At 50.3% G+C, this 27,634-nt stretch overlaps 2 protein-coding genes across 31 annotated transcripts; one reads left to right on the forward strand and one right to left on the reverse strand.

The window, feature by feature from the left end:
* Positions 1–4,074: 4,074 nt before the first annotated feature.
* On the reverse strand, positions 4,075–11,522 carry LOC135322425 (GDP-fucose protein O-fucosyltransferase 2-like). Of its 16 annotated transcripts, none has more exons than XR_010382996.1 (4): positions 11,359–11,522; positions 9,737–9,973; positions 6,480–6,609; positions 4,075–4,882 (listed from the first exon to the last, which is right to left on the reverse strand). XR_010382996.1 is itself a non-coding variant. In XM_064491173.1 (4 exons), the coding sequence occupies exons 1-3, from the start codon at positions 11,468–11,470 to the stop codon at positions 6,521–6,523; spliced, it is 366 nt and encodes a 121-aa protein (XP_064347243.1). In that variant the 5' UTR covers positions 11,471–11,522; the 3' UTR covers positions 4,075–4,882; positions 6,480–6,520. The 16 variants fall into 16 exon arrangements, 8 of the variants coding, with proteins under 8 accessions (XP_064347243.1, XP_064347244.1, XP_064347241.1 ...); XR_010382997.1 differs by having other exon boundaries at positions 4,075–4,885; XR_010382994.1 differs by having other exon boundaries at positions 4,075–5,571.
* Positions 11,523–11,679: 157 nt separating this feature from the next.
* On the forward strand, positions 11,680–27,218 carry LOC135322426 (uncharacterized). Of its 15 annotated transcripts, none has more exons than XM_064491179.1 (13): positions 11,680–11,935; positions 13,362–13,740; positions 14,358–14,493; positions 16,963–17,049; positions 17,397–17,557; positions 17,848–17,894; positions 20,431–20,559; positions 20,903–21,036; positions 21,467–21,519; positions 23,299–23,463; positions 23,771–23,883; positions 25,292–25,835; positions 26,387–27,218. In XM_064491179.1, exons 3-11 carry the CDS (start codon positions 14,452–14,454, stop codon positions 23,772–23,774), a joined length of 822 nt encoding a protein of 273 aa, XP_064347249.1. In that variant the 5' UTR covers positions 11,680–11,935; positions 13,362–13,740; positions 14,358–14,451; the 3' UTR covers positions 23,775–23,883; positions 25,292–25,835; positions 26,387–27,218. The 15 variants fall into 15 exon arrangements, with proteins under 15 accessions (XP_064347249.1, XP_064347250.1, XP_064347260.1 ...); XM_064491180.1 differs by having other exon boundaries at positions 26,433–27,218; XM_064491190.1 differs by lacking the exon at positions 26,387–27,218 and adding an exon at positions 21,802–21,993 and having other exon boundaries at positions 22,798–23,463; positions 25,292–25,700.
* The last annotated feature ends 416 nt before the right edge of the window (positions 27,219–27,634 follow it).

Here is a 27,634-nt window from a genome sequence, read left to right on the forward strand (position 1 = left end):
ACAGCAATTTAAATCAAGAAAACTTTTTTGTTTTTTTGGTGATGAAAAACAATGCCATATTTTAAAACAAGGCTTGGGCCATCAACAACACCCTGAGAGTTGTTGAGGAGGAGAACATAAAGCTTCATATAGACATGAAAGTGTTCCAAGTCCACTTCTCGAAAAAACTTAGCCAATCATGTGTCCAGTTGATTTGAAAATCCCGATAAGTAAACAACTCAAAAGTGGGAAAGACATGGTATTAAATAGTGGTAGTGAGCAATGAAATCCAGGAAGTTTATAGCTATATTTCATTGTTAATATAACAAACTGGAAGCAACTGTCTAAACATAGTAACTGGAGGACACATACACACACACACACACACACACACACACACACAAACGCACACACACACAATCTGGAACAGCAGAGAGGTAAAATATGCTAAATTTATCATTATTGAGGAACAGGATCTAATAGGTTATTTCAGTTTTGATAGTGTTATAGGAATACTGGTCCGATTACATATAAAGTTATGAACTTAGAGATGATTTATAAAAATTTAGAGAGAATTTTCATTAAAAGGCAATATAGCTTCAAAATCATTGAAGAGAAAATTAACAATAAAAAAATTAATCAATCCAGCTAATATGGAGTAACAGAGACCATATTTACCACCCTAAAATAAACCACAAAATGGATACAATATATGAAGCAATGATTTTTAAGAGAGGTGAAAACGATCATCCACTAGGACCCTGTCCTGCCACCACTATACCGAGGCTGCTAGGCCTCCTACTGCCATCACCAATAATGTCCACCAAGAGGTGACATTTCCTTCCTCTGCTCCTACTGCAGAGCCAGTCCTGAGCAGTCCTTTTGCAGGTTTTGGCAGGCAGCTCCCAGAAGTGCTCTCGTGGACCTTGGTCCCTTTTGGCGACCAGCAAAGGGATCAAGGATGAGCAGTGAGCCTCCTTACTCATCCAAGACCTAGGAACCTATCTAATTTCTGAGCAGGGCTTCACTCTTCTCTGCTGTCTGGTACTCTCTGCCCGGCTTCCCGTGTCCCCAGTTTGGGCAGCCTGCACGCTGGCCACAGCCCATCAGAATCTGTTCCCCCGCCAAGAGGTAACGCGTGATCTTGAGTAGGGCTCCAGGCCTCTGGAGCAGCGTGGCTTGGACTGCGTCCTGGCCCTGGGTGCGCGAGCTCCATGTCCTTGGTTGAGTCAGTTAACATCTCTAAGCTAAGTTTCTTCATCAGTAAAATGAAGACATATCAATATGGAAAAATAAAGTCAGAATCGGGGGGGAATAAATTTCTAGTGACTGAAGATTTTTTTAATTTTGAATTATACAGCAAAAGACATCATACAAATTTTATTACTTCATAATTCTAAAGGACAGCTTCTACTGTTAATACTAATGCATGCACATACACACAAACACACGTGCAGACGCACTGACTCTGGCCCACATACATTCCCTACACACACACGTACATGGACTCATGTACCACACACACACATACCATACACACAACCATACACGTCCTCAGACGCACACACACACATAGCATACACACAACCACACACATCCCCAGGCGCGTGCGCGCACAGCCACACACACACTCACAGTCATGTACCACACAATTCCCCAGGTGCGTGCGTGCGCACACACACGTCATACACACCTTTGGCGTTATTCTAAATCAATTTACAATTGAGGGTCTCAGTGTCCATTGTTTTATCCGCTCAGAAGATCCTGACTTCGGACTGTGAAGCAGGAGCCCCTCCTCTCTGGAGATGGTCTTTGCCACTTACAGTCTCAGTAGAGCCAACATAAATGCTCTGGACCCTTGGAAGTGCAGGGCCAGAGCATACCTGGGAGCTCACATTCTATATATCTAAACATTTTAAGTGCAGTAGGTTCTAAAGTCCTGCCTTTACAAATATACATTCATTATAAGGGGGAAGGCCAGGTTCAAAATTAGAACAACCAGACTCAGGGGAGTCCTGCAAAGAAAGTGAGTGTGTGGGGAGAGCTGATTCCCAGACTCTGATCACTAGCCTGACCCTTTTCTTCCCAATGCTGGGTCCATCCCTTGCCATAAGTGGCCTTGGATGTGCACAGGGGGACACTCAGATTCACGTCCGGGCTCTGCCTATAACCTCCATGCAAACAGCTGCCCTTTGGCCTCTCTGTGAGTCCTGGGAATCTGAACTCCGGGGAGAGCCGGTGCAGGCACTAGAAATGCGTCAGGGGCTGCTGAGGCAGGGCATTCGGCGTCCTGGGTTTCTAGAGCATGGGATGGAGCCAATGACCATGTCCCCTTGGCCTTGCTGACTCCACCCGATGGAGGGCGTGGCCAGAGGAAGTGTCAGGGCCAGGGGAACCTTCTGCAGTGCAGGACCCAGGGCAGCAGGGGGCCCGGGTCTAAGGAGAGAAGCCCTAAGGAAAAGTCTGTGGAGGCTGTAAGGTACCTTCATTCCCATTAATTAAAAAAAAAAAAAGCTTACCACAGGCGTGCGGGGGAAGGGTTTTGTTATAACAAGGGAAGGCACTTGCCAAGGTCTGGCCATAGAGGGCTGCTGGGTTTGCCAGGTTGAAGAGGAACCGAGAGGCCGTTTGCCTCCCCTGGGTCTAGACACTGCTTGAATTCTTCCAGGTGACACTTAAATGCAGTGAGACATGGAACTCTCTAAAGTTGTTAAAATATTCATGGTGAGCCATTCAACTCTCTCCTCATTCTTGGCTATGAAAGCACGATAAACACAGGTGGGAATCTCATCAGCCTGTTGGTTGGTTCACTGTCCATCTGGCGCCCCCTCTTGTAGGAGCCTTTATCACATCACCCAGGGCTGACCCATCTCAGGATCACAGCTGATTTTCCACAGGTGGCACCACTTGCTGGTGACATGAAGGAACCATGTTAGCCACCTCCCAAACTCTGAGGCTTCTCCTGGGAGGAGCCTGCAGACACCCAGTCCAGCCTCTGCACAATGATGCTCCTCAGTGTCACTCCCGGCTTGCTGCCCTGGCCTCTAGCTCTGGCCAGAACCTCGCTGAATTGTCGATAAATGTCCCCCATGCACCACGTCTAAGCTTGGGGTCCAGAGGTGACCATGGTTCTTATTTACTTCCCATCGATGGACTGTTTGATCTTCATGTAATCGTGTTGGCAGGAAGGCCAGTACCACCCTCTTGAGGCCTCCCCGAGCCGCCTCTGTCTATAACCGTCCTAGCGCCCCAGGGGATCGGGTCTGAAGCCTGGCACTCAGACACGAGGATGACAGCTGGAGAGACAGGTATCCACTCCTGCTGTGGCTTCTGCTGAGGCTCGATGTGGCCATACAAATGGATCCCACAGGCCCTGACTTCACTTGACTCGCTGCAGGGATGCTCCCACACTGCCCCGTTCCCCCCCAGAGACAGAGGGCTTTCTGCTTGTTCCCGAAGGCCCCACCCCCGAGGGGGCACTGGGTCCAGTGGAGCGTCCAGCCTGGTTCCCCGCCAGCCCTTAGGGCTTTGGTGGGGCCTGGAACATCAACTACCCTCCCCTTAGGGGCCCGTTTGTCCTTTCCAGCCAACAGACCTAGGTCATAAGCACTTTAACTCACCTGAGGGTGTTTTCCTCACTTCAGGGGCAGTGAGGACGGGGCTTCTTCACACTCCAAGTGCCCCAGGTCTGGATGCAGACAGTCTGGCTCTCCCCCAAGTCCTGCAGTTCCCGGCCACACCTGCTGCTGGTCACAGTCTGTGCTGTGTTCTCCTCCAGGACAAGGGGTGCACTCTGACCCCCGCCCCGCCCCCACCAGCGGTGGCAGAGGCGGCGGACAGGCAGGTGAGCTGGGGCCTGAGACCATGCCCGCAGATCAGTGCCCCAGAGGCCGCTGGTGACTAGAGGGGCCACGGGGCAGAAGGCAGCATGGGATGGGAGGAGGAGGAAGGTTCAGGATAAGGAGATGAAAGGGGGAACGGATAGCACTGTGAGGGCCTCGGCCATGAAAGGGAAGAGAAATCACAGTGACAGCTGGAGCGGTGTCGGCGTTAAAAGCTGCGGGCTGTTTTATTTAATTTTATTAATTACCAATATATATTGACAGATTTCTTATTTTATTAAAGATTATGTTCCATGTCATATAACAGGATAGAGTATGTTATTATTTATTAAATAATACATAATAGAAGATATACTAGCATATTATCTTCTGTTTATTTATTAGCAGATAGTATATAATACATATGTAGGTGTTTATACACATAATATATAATTCATGCATCTATATAATATATAACCCATAACAAATAATGTAAGATTATGATTAATATATAATATAACAAGATTACATAACAATAATGATGTAATATTACCCATTGTATGTCTTGGTTCATGACACATTCTCATCTTAGGTGCCTGTCAGAGGTATTTATGTATTAAAATTAATATTATAAGACACAGTTATGAACCTATCACCCAGCATCATAACAGGAATATTGACAGTGACATACTGTGTCCTCTTTCCCTATCCTGCTCTTGGCCTCTTCTCACAGGAAGTAACCAGCATCCTGAATCCTGGCTTACCCTTGCCTTGTGTTACTTTCACACACACAACATTTAAGATCAGTTAAAACAAATGAACTGCAGGTACATGCAATGAAGTGGATGAATCACACACTCCATGTTAAATTGAAAAAGTAACCCCTAGAAGGTAGCCGATAGTGTGCTATGCTTTTAACTGTGTATATATATGTCAACTAAACTCACTGAATTAAGAACAACTACAGCTAGAGTCCAGGTGAGAGAGGGACAGATAAAAGGTGAGGTGAGCAGGTTTGCTGCAGGTGAGCGAGCTCCTTTCCAGTGACATGTCATTCTCTCTGAAGCAGGAGGCAAGGCCATCTGCTGGGAGTCAGGGAAGAGACAGAGGGAAGGTTAGAGGTGTGCAGAGAGCAGAGAATGTTGACACCACTGAGTGATAAGTGGGGAAATGTGCTCACTAGAGAAATCCTGGAGGATTGCCTGGCAGCGGCAACATGGTGGGCATTGATTTGTAGTCTTGGAAATCTGTGCTGGGAGAGCCTGCTGCCTGCAGGCTCAGAACAAGTAGAGCTGGGTGAACCGAGATGGAAGTCGGCCTGGTGAGGAACTGAAAAGGTCAAGGCTCAAGGGGGTTTTGTCTGTCATAAAGAGAGTGCTGACTGTGGATGCAGAGCTGGAAGGTGGGGAAGTGGAAGTAAGAGGAACGTGAACAGGCAGGAAAGCAGAGGAGTCAGCACATGATGCCCCAGTGAGGGTGAAGGAGGGCCAGGGAGGCTGGTGGAGAAGAAGCTGGACGGCTAGAGGTGGGCACTTAAAGGAGAGAGGCTGGACCTGGGGTGGAGACACGCCCGGGTATGAGCCCGGGGGTAGGGTGAATGGGGGGTGGCTGGCTCAGGCTGACAGAGAAGAAGACCCTACAATGACCATACTGGGTGGTGGAAGGAGAATGAACTTTGACGTCTTGATGGTAGGAGGCGAGGCAATACAGAGCTGGTGGTCCAGGTGCTCCTGACTGAGGCAGATGAGCAGGGAGGCCAGGGTGGCAGGCACTGCTAGGAAAGGATCTGGGTTTTCCATGTGCTCCCACGAGGGGAGGAGCAATCATCTGAAGGTGGAAAGTGAGCACAAGGAGGCCAACCCAGGCTCCTGATCAAACGGGGGTTGTGAAGGTGCAAAGCGTCAACTCCAGTGATGGTGGCCCAGGAAGCAGGGACCACGGGTGAAGTGAGGGGGCACTCAGAGAAGAGAGGGAGAAGAGTCTTCTGGGTGTAGGGGGAAGAGAGGCCCCAGGACAAAGGAGCACAGAGGCACAGTGATGAGGATGGACTGGCTCTATGGTGACACTGCAGGGATGGCTGGATCTTTGTCCTGAGGGCTTAGGTTGGGGGGACTACTGGCCTCATGAGGATCCCCCTCTCAGCAGCCTGGACAGAGGCTCTCGCTCCTGAGAGCTGTGTGGCCACCACTGTTCCCGGAGGGGCTCTGCCTCCATCTTCTCTTATCAGACTTTCCTGCCCAGCCCCCGACCGCCAGCGAGGGAGCCTGGGCCTCGCAGCTGTTTGCCGTGGAGGGACACAGGCTCCTCGGAGGAGCAGGCGGATCTTACTTTGCTCCGTAACCCAGGGCCTAGCAAAGCGCCAGCCCATGTGTGGGCCATGTAGGGGCTCGGATACTTACTATACTAACTCAAAGCAGTAGAATTGCAGAGCTGGAGGAAGTGACCACTGAGCTCACAGAGTTCACTGCCCACACCCCCATTCTACAGATGAGGAATCAGAGACCAAGCAGTGAAGCAGCCTTGGCCAAGGTCACGCTGCTCGTAAATGCTGGCCTGTGTCGGGCATGCCAAGTGATGAGCTGCAGTGAAGGGGCTGAGAGGGGTCTCTGGGGCCAGAGAGCTCGGGTTCAAGTCCCAGCTCTGCCATTTATTAGCCGTGTGATTAATGAATGTCCTTACCTTTAAAGTGGAACTCACAGTGGTGCCAACTCATTGGGTTGTCATGAACACAGCGTTCCTGGAACAGCAGGACAGAGTTCTGTAAGGGTTTGCTGTTGCTTTGGTTATGATTATTATCACCAAGTGAACCCTGAAATGAAGAACAAAGGCAGCAAGAATTTTTATTTTAAAGGAGTTTCAAATCCTCTGATGAATGCTTCATTTCATCTATTCAAGTTTTCATTTGACCCTTATTAACAACTAAACAATGGATGACTTTTGAGGCAATCTTGCTTCATGTCTTTAATTCTCACTAACGACACAGGCTATTTAACAGGCAGCAGTTTCTTTTCCAGGAAGAGGGACAAAAAGTTAAAAATGACTCAGTGCCTCTCGGTCCCCAGTGAGTTGGTTGTGACCTGTCAACCCAGCTTTGGGGAAGTGCCTGCTCCCCCTGGGCCCACTGAGCTGCCCCGCAGCCTCCAAGGGGTGCCGTACCCCCACACGAATCCAGTCTCTTGGTTCCTATCTTTGCTTCAGATCCCTCAAGGACTGCCCATGCCCCAGGGCCCAATCTGCCCCACCAGCCTTGGCTGCTGGACTCCAGGACACCATCCTGGGTCTCAACCATCCCCTGTTCCTATGACCGCCCCACTACTCTACATTTTGTCCTTCAAGTGTGGGCTTCTGTGGCTCGCCACACAGCAGGGGTCTCCCCGTCCTCCACCTTGGGTAACTGCATCGTCCTGCACGGTGCCTAGGGAACCCGTGTGGAGGCAGGAAGAATACAGAACAACAGGTGCTCAGAGGGGCTGCCTTTCCCACTGCAGGGGCCCTAGAGAGCTTTCTCCCAGCTGGTTATTCACAGGCGCTGAAGCTGTGGAATCTCGATCTCACCAATTTAAAGGGCATCACCACTAATTACAAAAGCAATCATTTCTTCAGTAGCAAAAGGAGAAAAGACTTTGTGTTCCCCACCTCCAACTGTTTTCCTCCACCTTCAGATGTTTCTCATCTCTGGGCAAGGGTAGAATGCAACTCACAGAATATTATTTTTCAATGTCTTTTCCCACTCTGAATATTGCTTTCCCAGAACCGATGAAGGCTAGAATGGTTTAGCTTCCCTGGACTGAGGATTCAGAGGCCTGGGGGGAAGGGGGGAGGGGAAGTGAGATAACTCAGCAATATTGAACCTAACAGAGACATTAAAAGGTTCTATTCTAAACAGAAAGGAAGCAGGATGCTATAGAAACAGGAAAACCATAGTTGGAAATGCAATAACGAGTTGCAAGAGAATAAACCTAAAGATGTAAAAATGAAAAAGGACATCAAAATAAAAAAAGTTGGGAATGGGAGAGGGGAACAAGAAAATGTAGATTTTTTTCTTTCTTTTTTTTCTTCGTTATTCTTAGGATGTGTTGGAGCCTACGTGATTATCAGTCTAAAGGAAACAGATATAGTAATGGGCTGATATATTTGAAGAATAAGGTAACCACAAATCAAAAGCATACAATAGAGTCGCAAAAAAACCAAAAAGAAACAAACTCAAAATGGCTTAAAGACTTAAATATTACACGCGACACTATAAACTTCTCACAAGAAAACATAGGCAAAACATTATTTGACATACATCTCAGCAATGTTTTCGTAGGGCAATCTAAGCAACCCAAGCAACAGAAATAAAAGCCAAAATAAATAAATGAGACCTAATTAAACTTATAAACTTTTGCACAGCAATAGAAACCATAAGTAAAACTAAAAGACAACCTATGGAATGGGAGAAAATATTTGCAAAAGATGAGACTGACCATGGCTTAATTTCTAGACTATATAAATAGTCCATACAACTTAATAAGAAAAAAATAAACAACCAAATCCAAAAATGGGCAGAACAACTAAACAAGCAATTCTCCAATGAAGACACACAGATGGCCAATAGGCATATAAAAAATGCTTAATATCGTTCAATTATCAGAGAAATGCAGCTCAAAGCTACAATGTTATCATCTCACACCAGTCAGAATGGCCATCATTCAAAAGTCCACAAACCATAAATGCCGGAGAGGCTGTGGAGAAAATGAAACCCTCCTACATTGTTGGTGGGAATGTAGTTTGGTGCAGCCACTGTGGAAAACAGTATGGAGATTCCTCAAAAGACAAAAAAAAAAAAAAAAAAAAAAAGGCTTATCACCTAATCCAGCAATCCCAGTCCTGGGCATATATCCAGAGGGAACCTTCATTCCAAAAGATACCTGCACCCCAATTTCCACAGGAGCACTGTTTACAATGGCCAAGACATAGAAGCAACCTAAACATTCACTGACAGATGACTGGATAAAGATGTGGTATTTAGATATAACAGAATATTACTCAGTCATAACAAAGAAGGAAATAAGGCCATTTACAGCAACATGGATGGAACTGGAGATTATCTCACTAAGTGAAATAAGTTAGACAAAGACAAGTATCATATGATATCATTTATATGTGGAATTTTTAAAAAAATGATACAAATGGACTTATCTATAAAACAAAAAACAGACTCACAGACTTATAAAACAAACAGGAGTTTGGGATTAACAGATACAAATTACTATATGTAAAACAGACAAACGACAAGGATTCACTGTAGAACACAGGGAAGAATATTCAGTATCTTGCAACCTATAATGGAAAAGAACCTGAAAAAGAATAGACTATGTATATGTACAACTGAATCACTATGCTGCATACCTGAAACTAACAAAACAGCTGTATAACTGAAACTAACAAAACATTGTAAATCAAACACATTTCAATTTAAAAAAAAATTGATAAGCTCTAAATACCTTTATTCAAAGAAAATCTTGAACTCTTCCCTCTTACAAAATTTAAATGGGTAGCTTGAGCAGGACCAAATTATACTGGATGGGCAGTTACATATCTTCTCCAGCACGTGGCCCATGCTCCACACACATCGTGTTTTCCTACAGGTAAGAACAGCCCTGACTGCACAGAGAGCGACTCTTTCTGGGACAAGGGCTTCTGTGGCAGTGGCCTCCTTGTCACCGCTGCATCTCACCAGGAGGCCAGGGTTTTCAGAGGGGAGGGGACATAGAGCTCATACACTTCAAATTGACTTCCCGAAAAAACTATGGAAAAACCAAATTCACCTGCAGTGTAGGAAACATGAGCAGGGCCCCTAAGCAGACCGACAAGCCCAAAGTAAGATGGCCCGATGTTCAGATCGGAACCAGAACAAAGACCACCTGGCCCCAGTTAAATGACCACCACCTCACCTGCAATGAACTGCTCGTACTCAATGTCAGGGATGTTTCTGTTGAGACTTGGGAGGTCAAAGGAGTCGGACCAAGGATCGGGGCTCTGCCAGTGGTAGAGGTGGCCCCAAGGGAATAGCACCAGTACCGGCTCCTCCATCTTCAGCAGGGTCTTCAGGAGGAAGGCAATGTGGATGCAGACGTTCCTACGGAGGTTGAAGCCCTCTGGAGGGTTGAAGTCACACAGAAGGTACCTGGCTGGGAGCAAAGGAGAGCGGGTCTTCAGGGCCAGGCCTCTGCACAGGAATCCCGGCTTAGATAGAACAGATACAACGGGAATCCCTGCACAGCCCATGGCCTAGACTCCAGACACATTCAGCAGCTTCTGGTTTGTAAAGTGGAGGCACTGCCCACCCATCTCCATGTGGCCAATTACTTCAAGTCCGGGAGCAGTTGCGGAAGACATCTTGGCATCCGTCTAACACCACTAAGCACCCGACTAGCATCTGAGCACCCGTTCTCCAGGGGCTCTCAAACTTCTTGTTCTACAGAACCCTATACACTCTTAACAATTACTGAGAACTCCAAAAGGCTGCTATTTATGTGAGTTTAATCTATCAATATTTCCTGTGTTAGAAGTTAAATAAGAAGTTAGAAAAAGTGTATGAATTCACTTAAAAATATTAACAATCTACTGTATGTTACCATTAATACTCTTAAACAAAATATAATTCTATTTTTCAAAAGAAAAATCATTAGTGAGAAGAATAGCAGTGATTTTAATTTCTGCAAATCTCTTTTGGACTGGTGAGAGCTGAATTCTCCTATCTGCCTCTGCATTCCCTGTTTTGTGATATCGCAGGCCAGGTTTTCCCTGGAAAACCCCGCAGGAACTCGGGAGAGCAAGAGTGTGCAAAAGGCAGGTGACATCCCGGCGTTTCTATGAAAATGGTCTTGCACCTCAGGGGCCTTGGATACACTTTGATAACTGCTGCCCTATCCAAGGCGAGACTCTTCTACACAAGAGCCAGGCAAGGGTCCTGGATTCTGTAATGAGTTACCGCCACCACACCCCTCCCTTCTCTGTGTGTTCCTCACAAGCTCCATTACTGCAGATGAGGATGTAATCCTCAACTGGGGCCTCTAATCCCAGAAGACTGCTAACTTCAAGAGGGAGGGTCCCATCTACCATCCCTACACCCCGCATAGTTTATTTTGAGTCAAGCCCTAGATAACTGCTTATCGGCACTGACCCTTGTGTCTTTTTCCTGAGGTTGACTGAAGGAACCAACATCTGGATGGAACTGAAATTTCCCTGCAGATAAACAAGGCTGATAAGCCACCCCATTCCAACATCTGATTCTGGGGCTCTTCAAAACCCGGGTAAGGCCCCGCTTCATCTAAGATGGGTCCTCCGCCTGCCCTTTCCGGGGGTTTCTGGGAGGCCGCGGCCACCAAGGGCGACCCAGACTCGCGGCCCCAGCCCCAGGGCCTGAGGGGGAGGAAAGCTTGAGGCTGTGCCCAAGCCCTGCCCCGCCCCGCCCCAACACGCTCCCCGGCACCACAGCCCTCCCCGGCCACCGCCCCAACCCCGATCCCACCCCAGTTCATGTCCGCCGGCCCCGCCGACGGCGCGGACGTACGTTTACCATCTGTGGGACGCCGCCCCAGACAGGATGTCGGCCGCCGACTGACCAGGCCAGAACTAGTCGCCCGGCCGAGCAAGCCGCCATCCCCAGCAGCAAGCACCGCCATGGTCCCGGGCAGCTGCACACTTCCGGAGCCCGCTACCCGTCCCAGAAGCGCACGCCGGCCCGCGCAGAGCGTGGCGCCTGTAACCATGGCAACTCCGCGGGGCCCTCCCCTAGCGCTTGCGTCGTGCGTCCTCCCGAGTCTAGTTGTGCGAGGGCAGAACTTGCGGAGCCAATGCGAGCCAGGGCGCAGCCAGGATGGGGGTGGGGGGAGGCTTATGGGACAGCTGGGCGGGGCCGGGGAGGGCAGGGCCGCGCGGAAGTCCTGACCTGCAGGTGGCGCCGGCCGGAGGCTGGGGCGTTGCTGCCACCAGTGGGCGGGGCAGCGGGGCAGCGGGGCGGGGGCACCCTCACCTGTCCGTGTGTGGGGATCAGCCTGGGCTCCGTGGCCTCCGCTTGCACCGGACGTGGACCCAGGCTACCGGTGGGCAAGATAGAGGACTGAGCCCAGGCACGCACGGCTGGCCAGGTAGGGCACCTGAAGTGCAGATCCGCCAGGCCCGCTGCCGGCCTTGAATACGCGCTGCTAGGCAGTTTCCAAGAAGACGGGATCTGTCATAAGAGGGGAGGTAGGGCTTGGGTGCCAGATGTCGGGTTGGGTGCAGTCTCACAGGAGAGCCACGGTGAGAGGGCGCAGAGCGGCCCCTGTGTTGGCGGGGCTAAGAGTTTGGGGTATAGGGTCGGGGTGGTGTGTGCCTTTCTCTGTGGTCTCCTCACTCCAGGGCAAGGGGCTCTGCTTCCCCCCTCCCCTCACTGCACTCCCTGCCTTCCCCAGCACCACCTGGGGTGTGGTCATGTCGAGGCAGGGAAGGCCCAGGGAAGGGGCTCATTCAGGGGCAGGGGCCACTCTGCAGGGATGCTGGACCTGACAGCAATGCAGTGCTTCGGAACTCCCCTGGGCTGGGTTTCTAACCAGTGGGATGGAAGGGCCTTTCCTTCCTGGGGTGCATTTGGGGGAACTAGATACGTCATGAATGTCAGCCCTGAAAATGGAGGCTGCGCTACATCCATTCTTGGAAAGAAAAATCAGGCCCTTCCAGCCCAGGTGACTCAGAAAGTCAGTCAGCAATGTTCGGGGTCCCCAGTTTAGGCTTTCAATTAGAGCTGAGCGGCTCAGGAGGCCAGATCCCTGTCCGTGGCTCCAGGAGTAGGCTTTCTGCTGGGGGACAGGATCCTCACAAACACCTGTGTCTTTGTGGGTCACTCCCCTCTGACAAGCTGGGAGGCAGGGTGCAGTTGTGGGAAATCGTGTTTCCATGAGGAGAGGGCCACCAAGTGGTGGGGGCACAGGAGACAGTGAGAAAGAGTCCCGCAGCCTTTCTGGAATCAAAAAACTGGCAAATGTGAAAAAGTGCATAATTTGTTTTATTGAACAGGCTGCTTATGTACGTTTGGAGGGCCAGGTTCAAGGACTCTGCATCCCTCCAGGACAATAGCCTCAAGAGAAGAACAGACAGAGCAGGAAGAGATGTGGGGTTTCTCCCAGGAATGAGGCAGAACAGGGATTTCTGCAGATTTGCAAGGAGACCCCGACCGCTGAGCACCGGGTTACCACCCCACGTGACCCTTGTCGTGTTTGGCTTGGGCTCTGGGTCTGGCCTGATCATGTATTCTTCCAGCTGAGTTCCAGAAATTCAGAGGGTAGACTTAGAGAGGCTGCGTTTGGAACCCGGTGTGGAGACGGAGGGTCCTTTATCCTGAGTCCCCTCAGCCTAATCACTGTAGCTGAGTTCCAACACCACCCAGGCCCCCAGGGTGGCCGTGGAGGGAGAGCAAGCCTGGCAGGTGACCCAGGGGTCCCACTGCTGTGCCCCTCCCTTATCTTTGTTCCCTTTCACCCCGGAAGGTGTGATTGTCTCATGTCATGGTGACAAGCCATCTCTCTTCTCTGTCAGGTGGGATCCCCACCCCCGCTCAGCCTTCTTTCTGCATGGATGCTGAAGGACCAGGCTCACTTGAAGTTCTGAGTTTGAGCAGTAAGGTGGAAACAAAGAAACCAATGGAAACAAAGAAACAAGTCATTGTGGCAAAGCTCCCCACCACAGAGAAGCTGCCCTGAGTGGAAGGGAGGGTGTGGGCATGCCCATTTGTTTCGTGTCTCCCAGTGCTCTTCGCTTTCTTATTGCAGACCTGCATGGTTACAACAAAATGATCTGCAAAACTGAAAATATTTACTCTCTGGCTTTTACAGAAAAGGCTGACCAGCCTCTGGTTCCCGTACCGGTCAACTGATTGGAGTACCTTTCCAGTTTGGAAACATCTGGGCAGGCCCAGGTTTGCAAAATTCTTTAAGAGTAGTTATGGAGTTTTGCTTCTAAACATTTTTATGGCTGTATACTTCTGAGCTGAGGTTGTGCTGTGTAATTCTGAGCCGGGATTTTCTCAAACTGTTTCTTATTTCTTATACCGGACACCCCTAAATTCCAAGGGGAATGGGATGGTAAGGAAGCCATGGAGTTTAGGAAAAAGATACAGATTTCATTTCCATTTAAGCATCGATGTATCTCCATCCTAGGCAGTATCGGTTCTGTGGTATTGATAGGGGAACTAAATAGCAACCAAATTTATAGAAAATAGTGGGTCATTGGGTACACAAGTTCTTCTTTTCAACATTTTTGTAGTGTTTGCAGTTTAAGATGACCGTTCCTGAGAAACAGGCAGCCTCTTAGAATGAAATAGCATTTTCCCTGAACCATACTCAATTTTTATTTCGTAGACAGCAGGAAGGGCAATCACACATCCAACACTTGGGGACCTCAAAGATAAAACGTAACTTTCTGGGAGCACACTCCCCCCGTCTCCCTCTGCTCTTTTCACTGTCCCATTGTCCCTGAAGGCTCTTTTGTATCTTCTGCTCATGACTCCAGTAACTCTTCCTTCTCTTCCCTCAGCTGGTAAGTTTACTTTTCTACTTTGACCAAGCAAACTGAAGCCAACAGAAGAGAACTTTCACCAGCAACTCCCAGCACATCCGCTCGCCTTCTGATGTCTGTGACCTCACTCTCGCTGCCCCACCTCTTATTACAGGTGACACCGAAAGCCAGATCATCCAAAAGTCACCAGGGGGCCCATCCATACAATCTTCTCCGGGCTGTCACTCCCACATCCATCCTCTCTGTCACTACCTCATCTATTTTGTTCTCCTGCTAGTTGGCTCCTATCAGTATATAAAAGTCCATTCTCTTAAAAGAAACAAACAGCACTCCTTGACTCTAATTGGCCCCCACCAATTGCCACCCCATGTCTTTGCAGCAAATCTTTAATGAGTCGTTTAAACTCACTGTCTGCATATTCTCTTGAGCCATTCCCTTTTGCACCCACTCTGGCTTTTCCCCTGATCCCTCGCTCTATGGAAACTGCTCTGTCAAGGCCATCAGTGACCCCACGTTGCTAAATATAGTGGTCAGTTTTTAGTCTTCATCATGCGTGGCCCTTTGGCAGCATTTGACCCAGCTCTTCCATTTCTCCTCCCCCGTGTTCCTGCTTCACTTGGCCTCCAGCCCATCGCTCTGCTTTCGATCCACTGGATGGTCTTTTGCCAACGTCTCCTCTTTTTTCCAAATATTTACTGCGAATGTGCCTCGGAGTTGGGTCCTGGGTCTCTCCTCTCTCTCACTGCTATACTTTTGGTGGAAGCAACCAGACTTGGAAATTGACATGCCATCAATTTCTCGATTTGTCCAAAACTCCCTGATTGGCCTTTTCCATTTGGAACTCTCTCCCTGATACTCATATTCTTTTTCTTTCGTTCATCTTGCTTTCACATTCATACATATGTTCTACTGTGTAAATTACTTTTCCAAATTTTGAATCAGTCCATACATATCATGTGAAATGCTCAGATCTCTATTATTTCCACTAAGATGCTTATTCTACCTTAGAACCTTTCTGCATTTCTGTATTTATGTCAATAAAGTGAATAGTATTTCTACAAGCCTCATAGTTAAACAGTGTGTTTGTTTGGGGCTACTATGTAACATGAAATAATGATACATCAACATAGTCCTTTTTCATTTAATTTTATGTAACACCAAGATGAGGTTTTTGCACTGAAGACGGTTTCATTGAAATTTTACCTACGTTATGGACAGTCAGTTTATGTGAAAGCCCTCATTTCTCCCCTTTTCTGATATATTTTCCATTTGGCTATTATAACATATAACTTGGCATGAAATAAAATTCCAAATCCATTCACATAATAAAATTAATACATTTAAATTATATTTTTTAATGTTAAAAAGAAAGAAAAAAAACCCCAGACTCCTCTACCTATTAGGCATTTCTGTGGCAATATCTAATAGACTCCTTAACCATGACATTGAAGAACTGAGCTGATTCCAGCCCCTTTCCACCTGCTCAGCCCCATCTTGTCCCATCCCCTGTGGATGGAGAGGACATCCATCCCATTTTCCAGGTCCAGATGTTGGAACCATGTTCTCTCTCTCTCATTCTCTTACACACACACAGACAGCAAATCCAGCTTGTTAGAAAATTCTGGCTACTCTGAATTCATTAACCACGTACTCCCTGTTCCCCACCCTCCTAGGAGCCACCTTCAACCCCTTGTTGGACACCAATTAGCCTACTTCTTCCATCTTTGCTTTTCTACAATCTCATCCACACAGAGTCAGAGGGAGCCTATAAAAGCATACATTGAGGGGGTGGGTGTAGCTCAGTGATACAGTGCATGCTTAGCATGCATGAGATCCTGGGTTCAAACTACAGCACCTTCACTAAAATAAATAAATTAACCTCCTCCCAAGAAAACCCAAAACAAAAGCATAAATTGGACATCACCCATCCCATCAAAACTCACTAAAAGGGTCACCATTCCATTAGGAGCCAAAGTCGTCCCAAAGTCTTCGAGGACCCGGCCTGCTCTGCCTCTCCGCCCACACTCTCCCCATCACTCTGGGGGCCTCTGGCTCCGGCTCTTCCTTCTTCCTCCGGATCTATTCTGCTTCAAGTTCATTACTCCTTGAGATCTGCCAGGATTGCCTTATTCCCTCCTGCCTGCCTCCCACCCCACCACAATCACCTGAGTTTGCTCATATCACTCTTATTTTTCCCCAAGCTCTTGCTACCCCCATCATGTTGCCTGTTTTCTCTGCTAAAACTCTGAGCCCCCAGTGATGGGGAGTCGTGTCTATTTTGTTGACTAATAAAGCCCAAGAGCCTTGGGAATGGGTATAGTTACTAGATTCCCATAAGTAGTAGGAGCTTATACAGATTTGCTGAATGAATGAAGAGGTCCTGGTCCAATTCGATGGAGCACTTCTGTGTCCTGCTCAAAGATTAACTCTCCTTTCCTCCTGAGAGAGGGTGACCACTTCCTTGGTGATCAAAGGCAAGATCTATTTTCTTTATGCTGTTAACCTTATGCGGGGAGATTGGGGGATCTTCATTTATATTTTAAAATTTGATTCACTCTGCAGTTTGTCTCCTGTCTATGTATCCTTTTGAGAAACCGTTTATGAGTGATCATTCTTCCATCAGATTGAACAGGATCCAGGGGGAATTACCAAGCCTGTCCCATCGGCCATCCTGTGTGTCATGTCCTGTGACCCAGTGGATGCTCAGCACGTAAGTGAACCAACAGGAGTGAGTGAAGAGATGGGAACATCTCATTATTGTGGTGGCTGCACTCTGTCCGATGCCTTGAGATTTGGGGAAGGGTTTACAACTGCGGAGGCGAGATGTCAGGTCCTCTGTGCTCTTCCTGAGTGCCCTGGCCTTACCCATTCCCCCAGCCCCCTCTGGGCAGCCAAGCCCAGGAGCTGGGCCACCGGCGATTGTGCTGATCAATAATCCACCTCACCCAAAGTCCGGGGGTAAGAGCGGCCAGCACAACTGGTTGTAGACTCTGAAGTCAGGTCCTTGGAGGAATTCCTCACTGAACAATGTTTTGGACCTTTTATTTTTCTCTATAGCCTCCAGCTGGAGAAACAGATTGCCTTAGGTACATGAAAGGTGAGGACACCTACTATCCCCATGGAGCCCAGGTGGGGCTGGGAGTCTGCTGTTTGTACAGCCGGTGGGCTCGTGTTGCTTTGGGCATCCCTGTGCCTGAATTCCTGCAGTACACTCGGTGGTAAGGACGGGGGTGCCTGGCAGGGAGGGAAGCGGGTCGGGGGACTACACAGCTGGGGAGACGTTAACCTGGGGTGAGCGGGAGCCGGCTGATGCATGGAATCTCGGTGCAGGGAACTCTCCAAACTCAGAGAGGTTCCCACTCCCGCAGGGTCCCTTTGATCAGGGTGCTAGGCTGTCAGCACTGCAGGGTCCCTGTGAGGATCATGGTGCCTTCAGGCAGTGGGAAGTGAGGGGTCCAGTGGCAATTAAATTAACTGTGCACCCAAAGCCAACCCCCGTCTCTTTCAGCCTGTTTCCTAATCTGCAAAACTGGAATGATGTTAACCATCCCGCAGGTTTGTTGATGGGCTGGGACACACTAGACTGCCAGGAGCTGGAATTCCTCTGTGCCCTGATTGTTATCCTTCCTTCACACTATTTACTCTCACAAGTTCAGTCTCTCTGTCTCTCTCTCGTTCACTTGTAACTTTCTCTCCTGCTCTGGTTTCATTTGATTCCCACCCTCCTCCCAATCCCCAGATGAGTGAAATTAATTTCTGTGTGTCAGTTCCAAATTCCCGGGAAAGATGCTCTGTCCCCTCTGGATTGGTTGTCCAACCCATCAGTTGCAGTCAGAGGAGTGAGTCCCTCTGTGACCAGAGGAGGGGCTCTGCCCAGCCCCCCAGCCACCACTGTGGGAGCACATAGCTCTCCGAGGAGGAGGTACTGGCTGTGACTTGGTGTCACTAAGTATGAATTTATCTCTCCTCTTGCCCCAGCTTCATCCTCCTAAACAAAGATGAAAATTAAACACTCCCGAGATTTGTGTCATGGAACACTCAGGGTGGGGGCTAAGAGGGCTGGATTCCCTGCTGAGTGTAAGGGGCTACAGTGACTCCCCAACGAGAGCCTGTAAAGGAAACAGCACCGGCCCCACCGGACACTTAGGGTGCTGAGTCTGCGTGACATTGAGCCAGGCTTCTGACCACAGCTCAGGGGTCTGGTCTGACCGGTTAGTCTTTGAAACCAACCAGCTTTGGATTCCTCAATCCCTCCCTGAGGTTTTACCTGAACCACGAGCTTCTGTATCTCTGAAGACAGATGATGAGGACCCTTCACGTAAGGCATTTGCACAGCCCTGTGCGGGAATTTGTGCTGCACGGTCTGCCCGGCGAGCTGACCAAAGTTCGTATTTTACTGATCTTAGAAATAGTCTGGTTTCCTGATGCACTGTTTCACTGAACAAGCAACAGAAGCCACCTCTGGCTGATAAAAGCAAAAAAGGGACTTAATGAAAAGATACTGGGAGGGTGCATGGAGTGGCCCAGACCAGAGCCGACCCGGGGGCCGTAGGAGATATTGGGGAGCCCCAGGCACCAGGCTGCGCAGGGTGCTACCGGGCCCCCTGCTGCCCCAGCAGGGACCCCCCTCCTCCTGACACTCCACCTCACTGCAGGTTCATGTCCCGGCAGGGCCAGGTCACACTGAAGCCACCAGCACACACCTCAATGGGGGAGTTGGCCCCTTCTCAGCTGAGGGCGTGCCTGGTGTGGGGAGAGGCCCAGTTAGAGGAAGGCGGTTCCCCTACTGTTCCAAGTTAATGCGCAAGTCAGTGTCCATCACTCAGGAGAGCCGGGCTTGTCGGACCTCATTGTGGTGACTAGGCCGTCTGAGTTCACGTATTACTTTTTAGGTTGGAAGGCCCAAGAGGGAGAAAAAGTGGAGGTTCTAGTACTTATTTTATATTTCCCATGTACCAGGTGCGGTAAGCAAGCCACTTCAGACAAGGCCCATAACAACCACATTAATAGGCCACGGAGAAAGTCATGCAGTCAGGCCTCTGCAGCCCCGAAACCCGTGTCCTCATCAGTTCCGTAGTTACCAGTGGAAGTTGTAGGGATTTATGGGACTGTGTGCTCCTGTGGGGGCTGGGATGTGTGTGTTTAAATCCACATCTTCAGAAACTCGGCCAGAACCACAGCCACTGATTGTCTGCATGGAGGCAGAGGAGGGGAGGCTTCCAGCCTCTGGTCCAGCTCGTGTGGAGCTCAGAAGTTGCTCCTTCTGTCCTGAAAACAACACCAGAGCTGAGGGAGCTGCAAACCCACTCCACAAGAAAACTGAGGGGGAAAGCTGCTCCCAACACAGAGAGGCAGCCGGGCAGGCTTGGAGAGTCACAGCTCCCAGGGCAGAACCCGCTTTTGTAAGAACCCCGGGGGCAGGCAGATTTAACAGGTCCCTGAGGCCAGCTGGAGGCTCAGCGTGGGGAAGTCCGAGTGTGACAACTCCAGGGGGCCAGTCAGAGGGGCCCCCTGCTCTTTTTCATGCATTTTACCTCCAGGACCGTATCCTGTTCTCAGAGTGAAGATCATAGGAAAACTCCTCATGGTTCCTGCCAGGAAAGGAAAAAATAGCTCTATTGAAATACACCCAGAACATTCTCTTCCATTGTGGCGGGTTGTGTTTTTTTTTTTTTTTTAATGAGAAATTATTTTACCAGAGCCTAACCTACCTGGGGGAAGGGAAATACCTTCTGTGTCACCCAAATTGGGGTGGGGGAAAGAGACACACTTGTGGAGGTCACAGCTCAGGGCACAGGCTCAATGAGAACTAATCACAGGACTACAAATGCCCTGCTCTGTCCCGCTCCCCCAACACCTTACCTCCATGTCAGTAGGGCCCCTGTGTAATAACAGGAATAAAATTAAAAGAAGTAAATGTCTCAGGAGTGTCTAGGGAAAACCCAAAGACAGCGGGGAGATGAAAACAAGGACACACGGTTGGCTTTAGCCTCTCGCACGAATAGCTGTAGCAAACTACACACAGCCCAGCCCCAGTAGATAAACAGAAAACCTCACAGAAGAAACTATTTATTTTGGTTCTCTTACCCAGTGCATTCCATGGTGCATCCTCGCCTAGAATTGAGTGGAAGCAAGTCCATCTCAGAAGGGACATACCTGAAGAGAAATGGCTTTCCAGACTCTGAAGGGCAGAGAAAGCACCAGCCTGGGTTAGAGAAAGGTGAGGGGTGGGGTAGGGGGTGGGCTGCCTTCTTCCCCAAATAAGGAACCTTCCTGAGGCCAGCACAGTGGGAGGGAGGGCCATAGGGTGGAAGCAGCCAGACTTCTTCCTGAGAAGTGATAGGATGCCTCCAAGGGACCATTCAGGTGCCCAAACTCTGTCCTGATGGTAGGAGCCAGTCGGTCTGCCTCAGAGCCCAGGACTGAGGTGGGCGCACAGCAGGCCGGTCTTACTTGGCAGGGTCAATTTCACTTCTCCGAAACCCCGTGTAAAACATGAAGCGTGGACGACCTGGTGAGCACAGCTCTGCCCTCAAGACCGGTTTCAACTCCTCTCTTCCCAGAGAACAGCATCTCTGAGCCCGTCCTGGGTGACTTCACAGAGATCACCCTAGTGGCCCAGGCTAGTGACCGGGAACATGTACCTTCCTGCAGCCAACCCCAGACGTCCACTGATGCATCATATACTGGCAAAGATGTGAGTTCCTGTGCATTGGTCTAACAGCAGAGACTCTGCCACAGGCCCAAGAGGTGGTGTGTGGGACAAGCAGGGGTGCAGGAGTGTACGCAGTGCAAAGGTGTAAGTGGTGGCAGGGGTGCAGGGGCTGTGGAGGGTGCAGGCAGTTCAGGGGATGCGGGGGTGCAGGCAGTGCGGAAGGGCAGAGAGTGGCAGGGGTGCAGAGGTACAGGGAGTGTAGGGGTGCAGGAAGGTGCTCAGGCACGTGGCCAGGGTCAGAAGGCAAGTGCACATCCTCGCAGTCAGCCTGACCCCGGGAGATTAGTGCAATGGTCTGGGGTGGCGGAGGGGGCGGCGGCGGCGGCGGCGGCGGCGGCGGCGGCGGCGGCGGCGGCGGCGGTGGGTGGGAGGCTGCCCGGGCAAGCCGGTCGATTTCTTCTCTTCCCTGCAGCCTGGCCTGGGGGGGCGTTGGCCGCCGGAGATTCGCCAGATGTTGGACTCCAGGTAAGCTTGCTCCTGGGTGGTGGGGCGGTTAGGTCAGGGGGCGGTGGCAGCGGCAAGGGGGCGGTGCGGGGCTGCCCCTGGCGAACTGATGGAATAGCTGCCTTCTCCCGGCTGCCGGGCCTGGGAGCGGCCTCTGCTGCCCCAGGTCGCTGCACACACCTGTCCCACTCAGCAAGCTGAGTGGGGAGTGGGGGCGGTGTCGTTAAGGTGCATGGCCCACGGGGATAGGGGGGCTGCCGCACGGAAGCCGGTCAATTCGCTCCGCTCTCCCCCGCGGCGGAGCCAGGGGCGGCTTCTGCTGCCGTAGAGGCGGGACGCCGGTCTCCAGGTGAGCTTGGTCCTGGGAGGCGGCGGCGGCGGCGGCGGCTGGGGGTTGGGGTCCGTTCCAGGGAGCTGCTCCATTTCTTCTCTCCCCCGCGGCCTGGCCTGGGGGCGACCTCTGCCGCCAGAGATTTGCCTGAGGTCCGACTCCAGGTGAGCTTGCTCCTGAGAGATGGGTGCGGTGCAGTCAGGGGGCTGGGAAGGTGGTGGCTGCGGGGATAGGGAGGCTGCCCCGGGGGAGCTTGAGGATTAGCTCCCATGTCTGTGCCGCGTGGCCTGCAGGCGGCCTCTGCTGCGCCAGGTCCCGGGACAACCCTTTCCCACTTTGCCTGCTGGGGGCGGGAGGCAGGGTAGTCAGGGTGCACGGGTGGCGGGGGTCGGGGGCCTGCAGCGGGGGAGCGGGCACATTTGCTCCCATCTTCCCCGCGGCTTATCCTGGGGGCGGTGTCTCTTGCCCTGGGTTAAGAGACACGTGTATCCTAGTCAGGCTGGCCCCAGGAGGCGGGCGTGTTACGTTGCGGGTGGTGGCAGCAGCGGCAGGATTTCCCATGGAGCCGGTCCATTTGCTCCCATTTCTCCCCATGGTTTGCCCTGGGGGCGGTCCCTGTTGTCCCTAGTTCGCCGGACGTCCATCTCCAGGTCAGCCTGCTCCCTAGAGGTGGCCACCGTGAGGTCAGGGGGCAGGAGCGGTGGCTGCTGTGGGGGTAGGGGGCTGCCTTGGGGAGCTGGTGGATTGGCTCCCGTCTCCCCGATGGCCTGGTGTGGGAGTGGCCTCTCCTGCCTCAGATCACCAGACACACCTGTCCCATTTAGCCTGCTGGGGGAGGGGCGCCCTGGGAAGTGCCTTTAAAGTGTGGGGGAGGCGACGGCAGGGGTAGAGGACCTGCAGCGCGGAGCCTGTCAATTTGCTCTCCTCTTCCCCACGGCCAAACCTGGGGGTGTACTCTGCTGCCCAAGAAGCCGGATGCCCGTCTCCAGGTCAGCTTGCTCCTGGGAGGCGGGCGCGATGCTGTCGAGGGGCAGAGGCAGCTGCGACGGCCGGCTGCCCCGCCTAATGGGGCCACTTCTTCTCCTCTCCCCTGACCTGGCCTGGGGACGGCCTCTCCCGCCCAAGATTAGCCTGAAACCCCACACCCGGTCAGGTTGCTCCTGGGAGGTGGGCGCGGTGACATCAGGGGTTGGAGAGGAGGGGGGTCTGCCCCTGGCGGGCTGGAGGATAAGCTCCCATCTCTCTGGAGGCCTGACGTGGGGGTGGCCTCTGCTGCCCCTCATTCCCGGGTCACCCTTCTCCAGGACATATTGCCCCGGGGGTGCTGTAGGCTGCGGGGGCGGCGGGTTGTTGGCGGGGGTATGGAGCTTGCCGCTTGGGAGCTGGTGGTTTAGATCCCATTTCCCCCGCAGCTTGGCCTGGGGGCAGCCTCTGTTGCCCCAGGTCGCAAAGCACTGTTTCCCTGACAGCTTAACCACCGGAAGTGGGCAGGATGTGCTGAGGGGGCGGAGGCAGCCGCCAAGGCAGCGACGGAGGGGGCTGTCCCTGGCCAGCCGGTCAATTTGTTCCCATCTCAACATTTGCTGTCCCAGTTTCGCAGGACGCCCTTCTCCAGTTTATCCTTCTCCTGGGAGGTAGGCTCAGTGCATGCAGCCCAAGGTCTGGGCTCTCCCCTGGGGAGGGGCAGAACTCTCTTCTTCTTCTTTGTCTTTATTCTTCAGCAAAGTGGTTGCTGGCCCCAATTCTTAATTCTGAGAAAGTGTAGCCTGTGTTACGGAGGAGCTGCTGGACAGTGAGGTTTCTGGGTGGGTTTTCACATCACCTGATGCCCCAGGCAGGCAGGAAATCTATTACTTAGAGCTTCTTAGTCTGGAGTTGGGGGATGGCCCCGCCATCCTCACCATGCTTTTTAAAAATGTGTTACTCCCCTCTTTTTCCTAGGTGACATTTTAGGTTATTGGGTCCCAGATTGCTGGCACACTCATCCCTGTTCTCAAACATCTTTTAAACTTGGGTGAAGTGATAAGTTGGGGAAGAAGATGATTTACTGAAAGGTAAGAATACTTAAATTTGCATTAAAGCTACATTCTGTCAATCTTTCTCAAATGATTTTTCTCTGATTCTAAATCCATGACCTAGTGAATGTTGTACTCCTGTGTAAATCATTGATCTTCACATCACACTTGTTGAGTGGTCAACGAAATTTGTTATTTAGATTATTCCTGAAAGGAAAAGCTCAGGCTTTTGAGAATTCCTTGTCTGATGTCACCCAGGCAGTCACAGTAGAAGACAGAGCTGATATAAAAATCCCTCACCTGCCTGAACTGCAAAACTTCTGGGATTACTGATCCCTGAAATGCAGGTGACTCTTGATGATAATCTGGGGGATGGTTTACATGATCAGACTCTTCCAGTCCTGTAAATGGGTTCCGTGGCCCCAGCCCCGGGAGAGCTGGTCATAAGGGCCCTATCGTGAGGGGTGGGATGGGAAGGCAAGGTCTAAGAGCTGGCATCACTGAGATTCCACACTCGCTATACACAGACCCCAGAGCCTAATTGTTGTCAGGTTCTGTTCTGGATTTGAGAGTGTGTTCAGACATGATTCTTGCCCTTCAGGGGTCACTGCCTGGGTGGAAGTAACCTTTACATAAATCTGGGGAGGATGACAATTAAGTAGATGGGCTGTTATGATTCTCAGTGTGCCCAGGCTCGCTCTTCCAGGCACTCGTGGGACTAACGAGAGTCATGTTATTCACTCATACACTGATTTATTACCCTTGAATTGATCATTTGTCCCACAGTAAGTGAAACAAGCGATGAGGAACCTGAGTTTTGTCCCCTTTCCTAGCACTGATTGTATCTGTCAGTCAGGCGCCCTGCGTATGCATTGTGAAATGGTGGTATTTCTTGCCCAATGGGACTGCACTGTCAGTTCTGAGAATCAGGGGAGACACGTGGGTAGGACAGCACACTGACACATATGGCACCCCCCCCACCCCATGAGACAGCATTGTCGATGCTCAGGTGACCCGAAGTAGACCGCGGTGCTAAACCTGAGCATGTTTAGTGATCTTGGTGGCTATGAAAATACAGACTGCCGGTCCCTACTTCTGGAGACTCTGAGGGTGTGCACCCCAGAATTCTGCATTTTAAGAAGCACTTTAACTAATTCTGATGAAGATGATCTGAGTGTCCCACTGAGAAACACTGGTGTGCGATGCACCAGTATTGAGGATTCTCAGGGAGCGATGACTTTTCAGGATGGTCCAAGGGCCCTCACGAGACTTTTGCCTTGGGTGTAATTGTATGTGTTCGAAAGTGATGTCTCTCACTTCCAGTGCTTGTCAGCATGCTCTGTGCAGGGATTTGCTCTCAGCAGATATCAAAAACTATAAGTCTTCAGGTCACCGAGCTAGAGTGTGAGCGATCTTTTATTTTGGTTTTCTTTATTGCAATGCGGAGTCTCCCGAGAAGAGATTCAGACTGAACAGCTTTGTGTCGGACTTTGGAAGACCGCTGGTGCCCAAGGGGTTCTCTGGCAGCACAATGACGAATCTAGGTCCCTCTTTCACTGCTACGTCAATGAAGTGGACCGCTTGGACAAGGCCAAAGCTGGTATCCCAACCATAGCCCTTGACAGTGATGTTCGGCTCCAGGAAGCCATCAGATGCAGCAGGTGGCCAGAGGAGGAGCCGAACGGGCTCATGAAATGTGACACCCCCAGCTTCATCAACACGGACCAGAACTCTTCCTTTGGGGAAGATGATCTCCTGATTTTGGAACCACCTATTGTTCTAGAAAATAAGCCAGTTGCCCAGACCTCACACAAAGACTTGAATTGGAAATGTGCTTTGTCAAGTGTTTCTCTGAAGATGTGAAGTCTGTCTTTGTATGGCAGGAAGTCCCCTTTCACAAAATTGTATGTGTTCGTGTCTGAGAGAGAGAAATGGAGACAGACAGAAAGACGGAGACAGAAGAGAGCCCCCTCAGAAGAGAGCTAGTTAAGGTGAGTTTTTGTGCCTTAGTAAACATTTGGGGTTTTGGGGGGAACAAAGTATTTACACTGTCTCATTCTCCTCGTTGGAAACCTTGGCCCCGTCCTCAGTGTCAGCGGCCTTGAACGGGGGTTGCCATGGTGCTTTTCATCTGGCGCTGCCACTTCCACGCTCTGCCTTTAGCACGTTGCTTTGCCTCCCAGGGCTGCCACCCTTTAAACTGTAAGGTGAGGAGTCTGGAGTAGATGATCCATCCCAGCTCTGCTGTTTTGCAAATTTCTGATTTCGTATTCGGATGAGGCTGGGATACACCCAGAGCAGTATAAACCAGGCCCTACCTCCTGTCTCTTGCTGGGGCATCCCTCAGGTCTGTGCCTTCTACTCAAGCCTTTACTGAGCCCAGCTTTTGTCAGGAGCCCAAGTGCCTACCGGGATGGCAGGAGACCTGTCTCTCGTGGTCACGGTGGCCGACATTTCTATTGGTTGTGCTGAAACAGCTCTTCTGAGATCCTCCGGCCACCCTTGCTCCAACCTGAGGACAGACCTACCGTTCCTTTCCTAGGAGGAGGATCAATCCATGCTGCATTTTATGACAATCCTGTCCCCAGGAATGCACGGAAGTTTATCAGCTGAGTGAGGGGAAGTGCCTCTGTGTCTCTGTGTCCCTGTATCTCTGTCTGCTCACAGTGCCCTGCCACCGGCTACTGAACAAGAAAAGTGCTATACACCATGCTGTGTCTTTTGCAGATGTGTAGGTGATGGTCTTGTGGCTCATGTGTGGGCTTTGTGCTGGGATGGTGAAGGGCTTATAAATACCTCATCAACATGTATTCGAGGTGACCTGGTGCCACACAGACTTGATTCATGAAGGCATCAAGCCTGCACACTGGTTTGGAAACAACTTGGTTTTGATCAGTCACACTGCATGCATGACTCACTGCTGATCTCTGGGTGGTTTTTTCATTTTAGATTTATTCACCCAGTGTCTTGCTTAAGCTGAAAAATACATTTATTTCACTAGAATATTCTCAGATTCTTTGTTTTCACACATCCAGTTGTTTAATTCCTTTAAAAATCATTTTGTGTTTATAATGCCTCCTAATATCTATCATCTCTAGGTTCCCAGTGGCCTGAGCCATGCACCAGATTTGATGTAGGAACTGTTCCACCAAAAGAAATCCCTTTGCCATAATATCTTTTGAGGAAAATATTATTCTTTAAGGCTCTAACAGTAAATCGTAGAACAAAGCATGGAACATTTATTGTAGTTAATACATGTTCATGCAAAAAGAAATGATATTTTCATTAAACAATGTTGATTTTAATAACTTTTACTAATGTGAATATTATTACTCATAATTTAAGTAACCAAATAAAACCACAGTTATTTATTATGAAGTTTGAAAACTATTTACACTGTTTCTCAATTAGAGGTAGCTTTATTAGAAGACTGAAAGGTATTTAAAAGATGGAAAAATACCCATGATGACACCATCATTTTTATTAACTAAATATCAAGAACTGTGCAGGGTTAAGATTTAACCCTCTGCAAGCTGTCAAGTTAGCATGAGGTAGTTTGTGGATGCTGCCAGAAGACAGGAGACTCCCCCAGGTTCAGAGACAAAGAACTTCTTGCCAGCACAGCAGGCAGCTTGGGGTTCATGTTCATGTTGGTTCCTGAGTTTCTTTCCTGTTGCTGTTGTAACAAAGGACCACAGACTCAGTGGCTTAAAGCAATACACATTCATCATCTCACTGTTCTATTGTGCAGAAGTGCAAAGTCATTGTCAGTGGGCTAAAACCTACGTGT

This window comes from Camelus dromedarius, chromosome 11, assembly GCF_036321535.1.
Source record: "Camelus dromedarius isolate mCamDro1 chromosome 11, mCamDro1.pat, whole genome shotgun sequence".
Taxonomy (NCBI): domain Eukaryota; kingdom Metazoa; phylum Chordata; class Mammalia; order Artiodactyla; family Camelidae; genus Camelus; species Camelus dromedarius.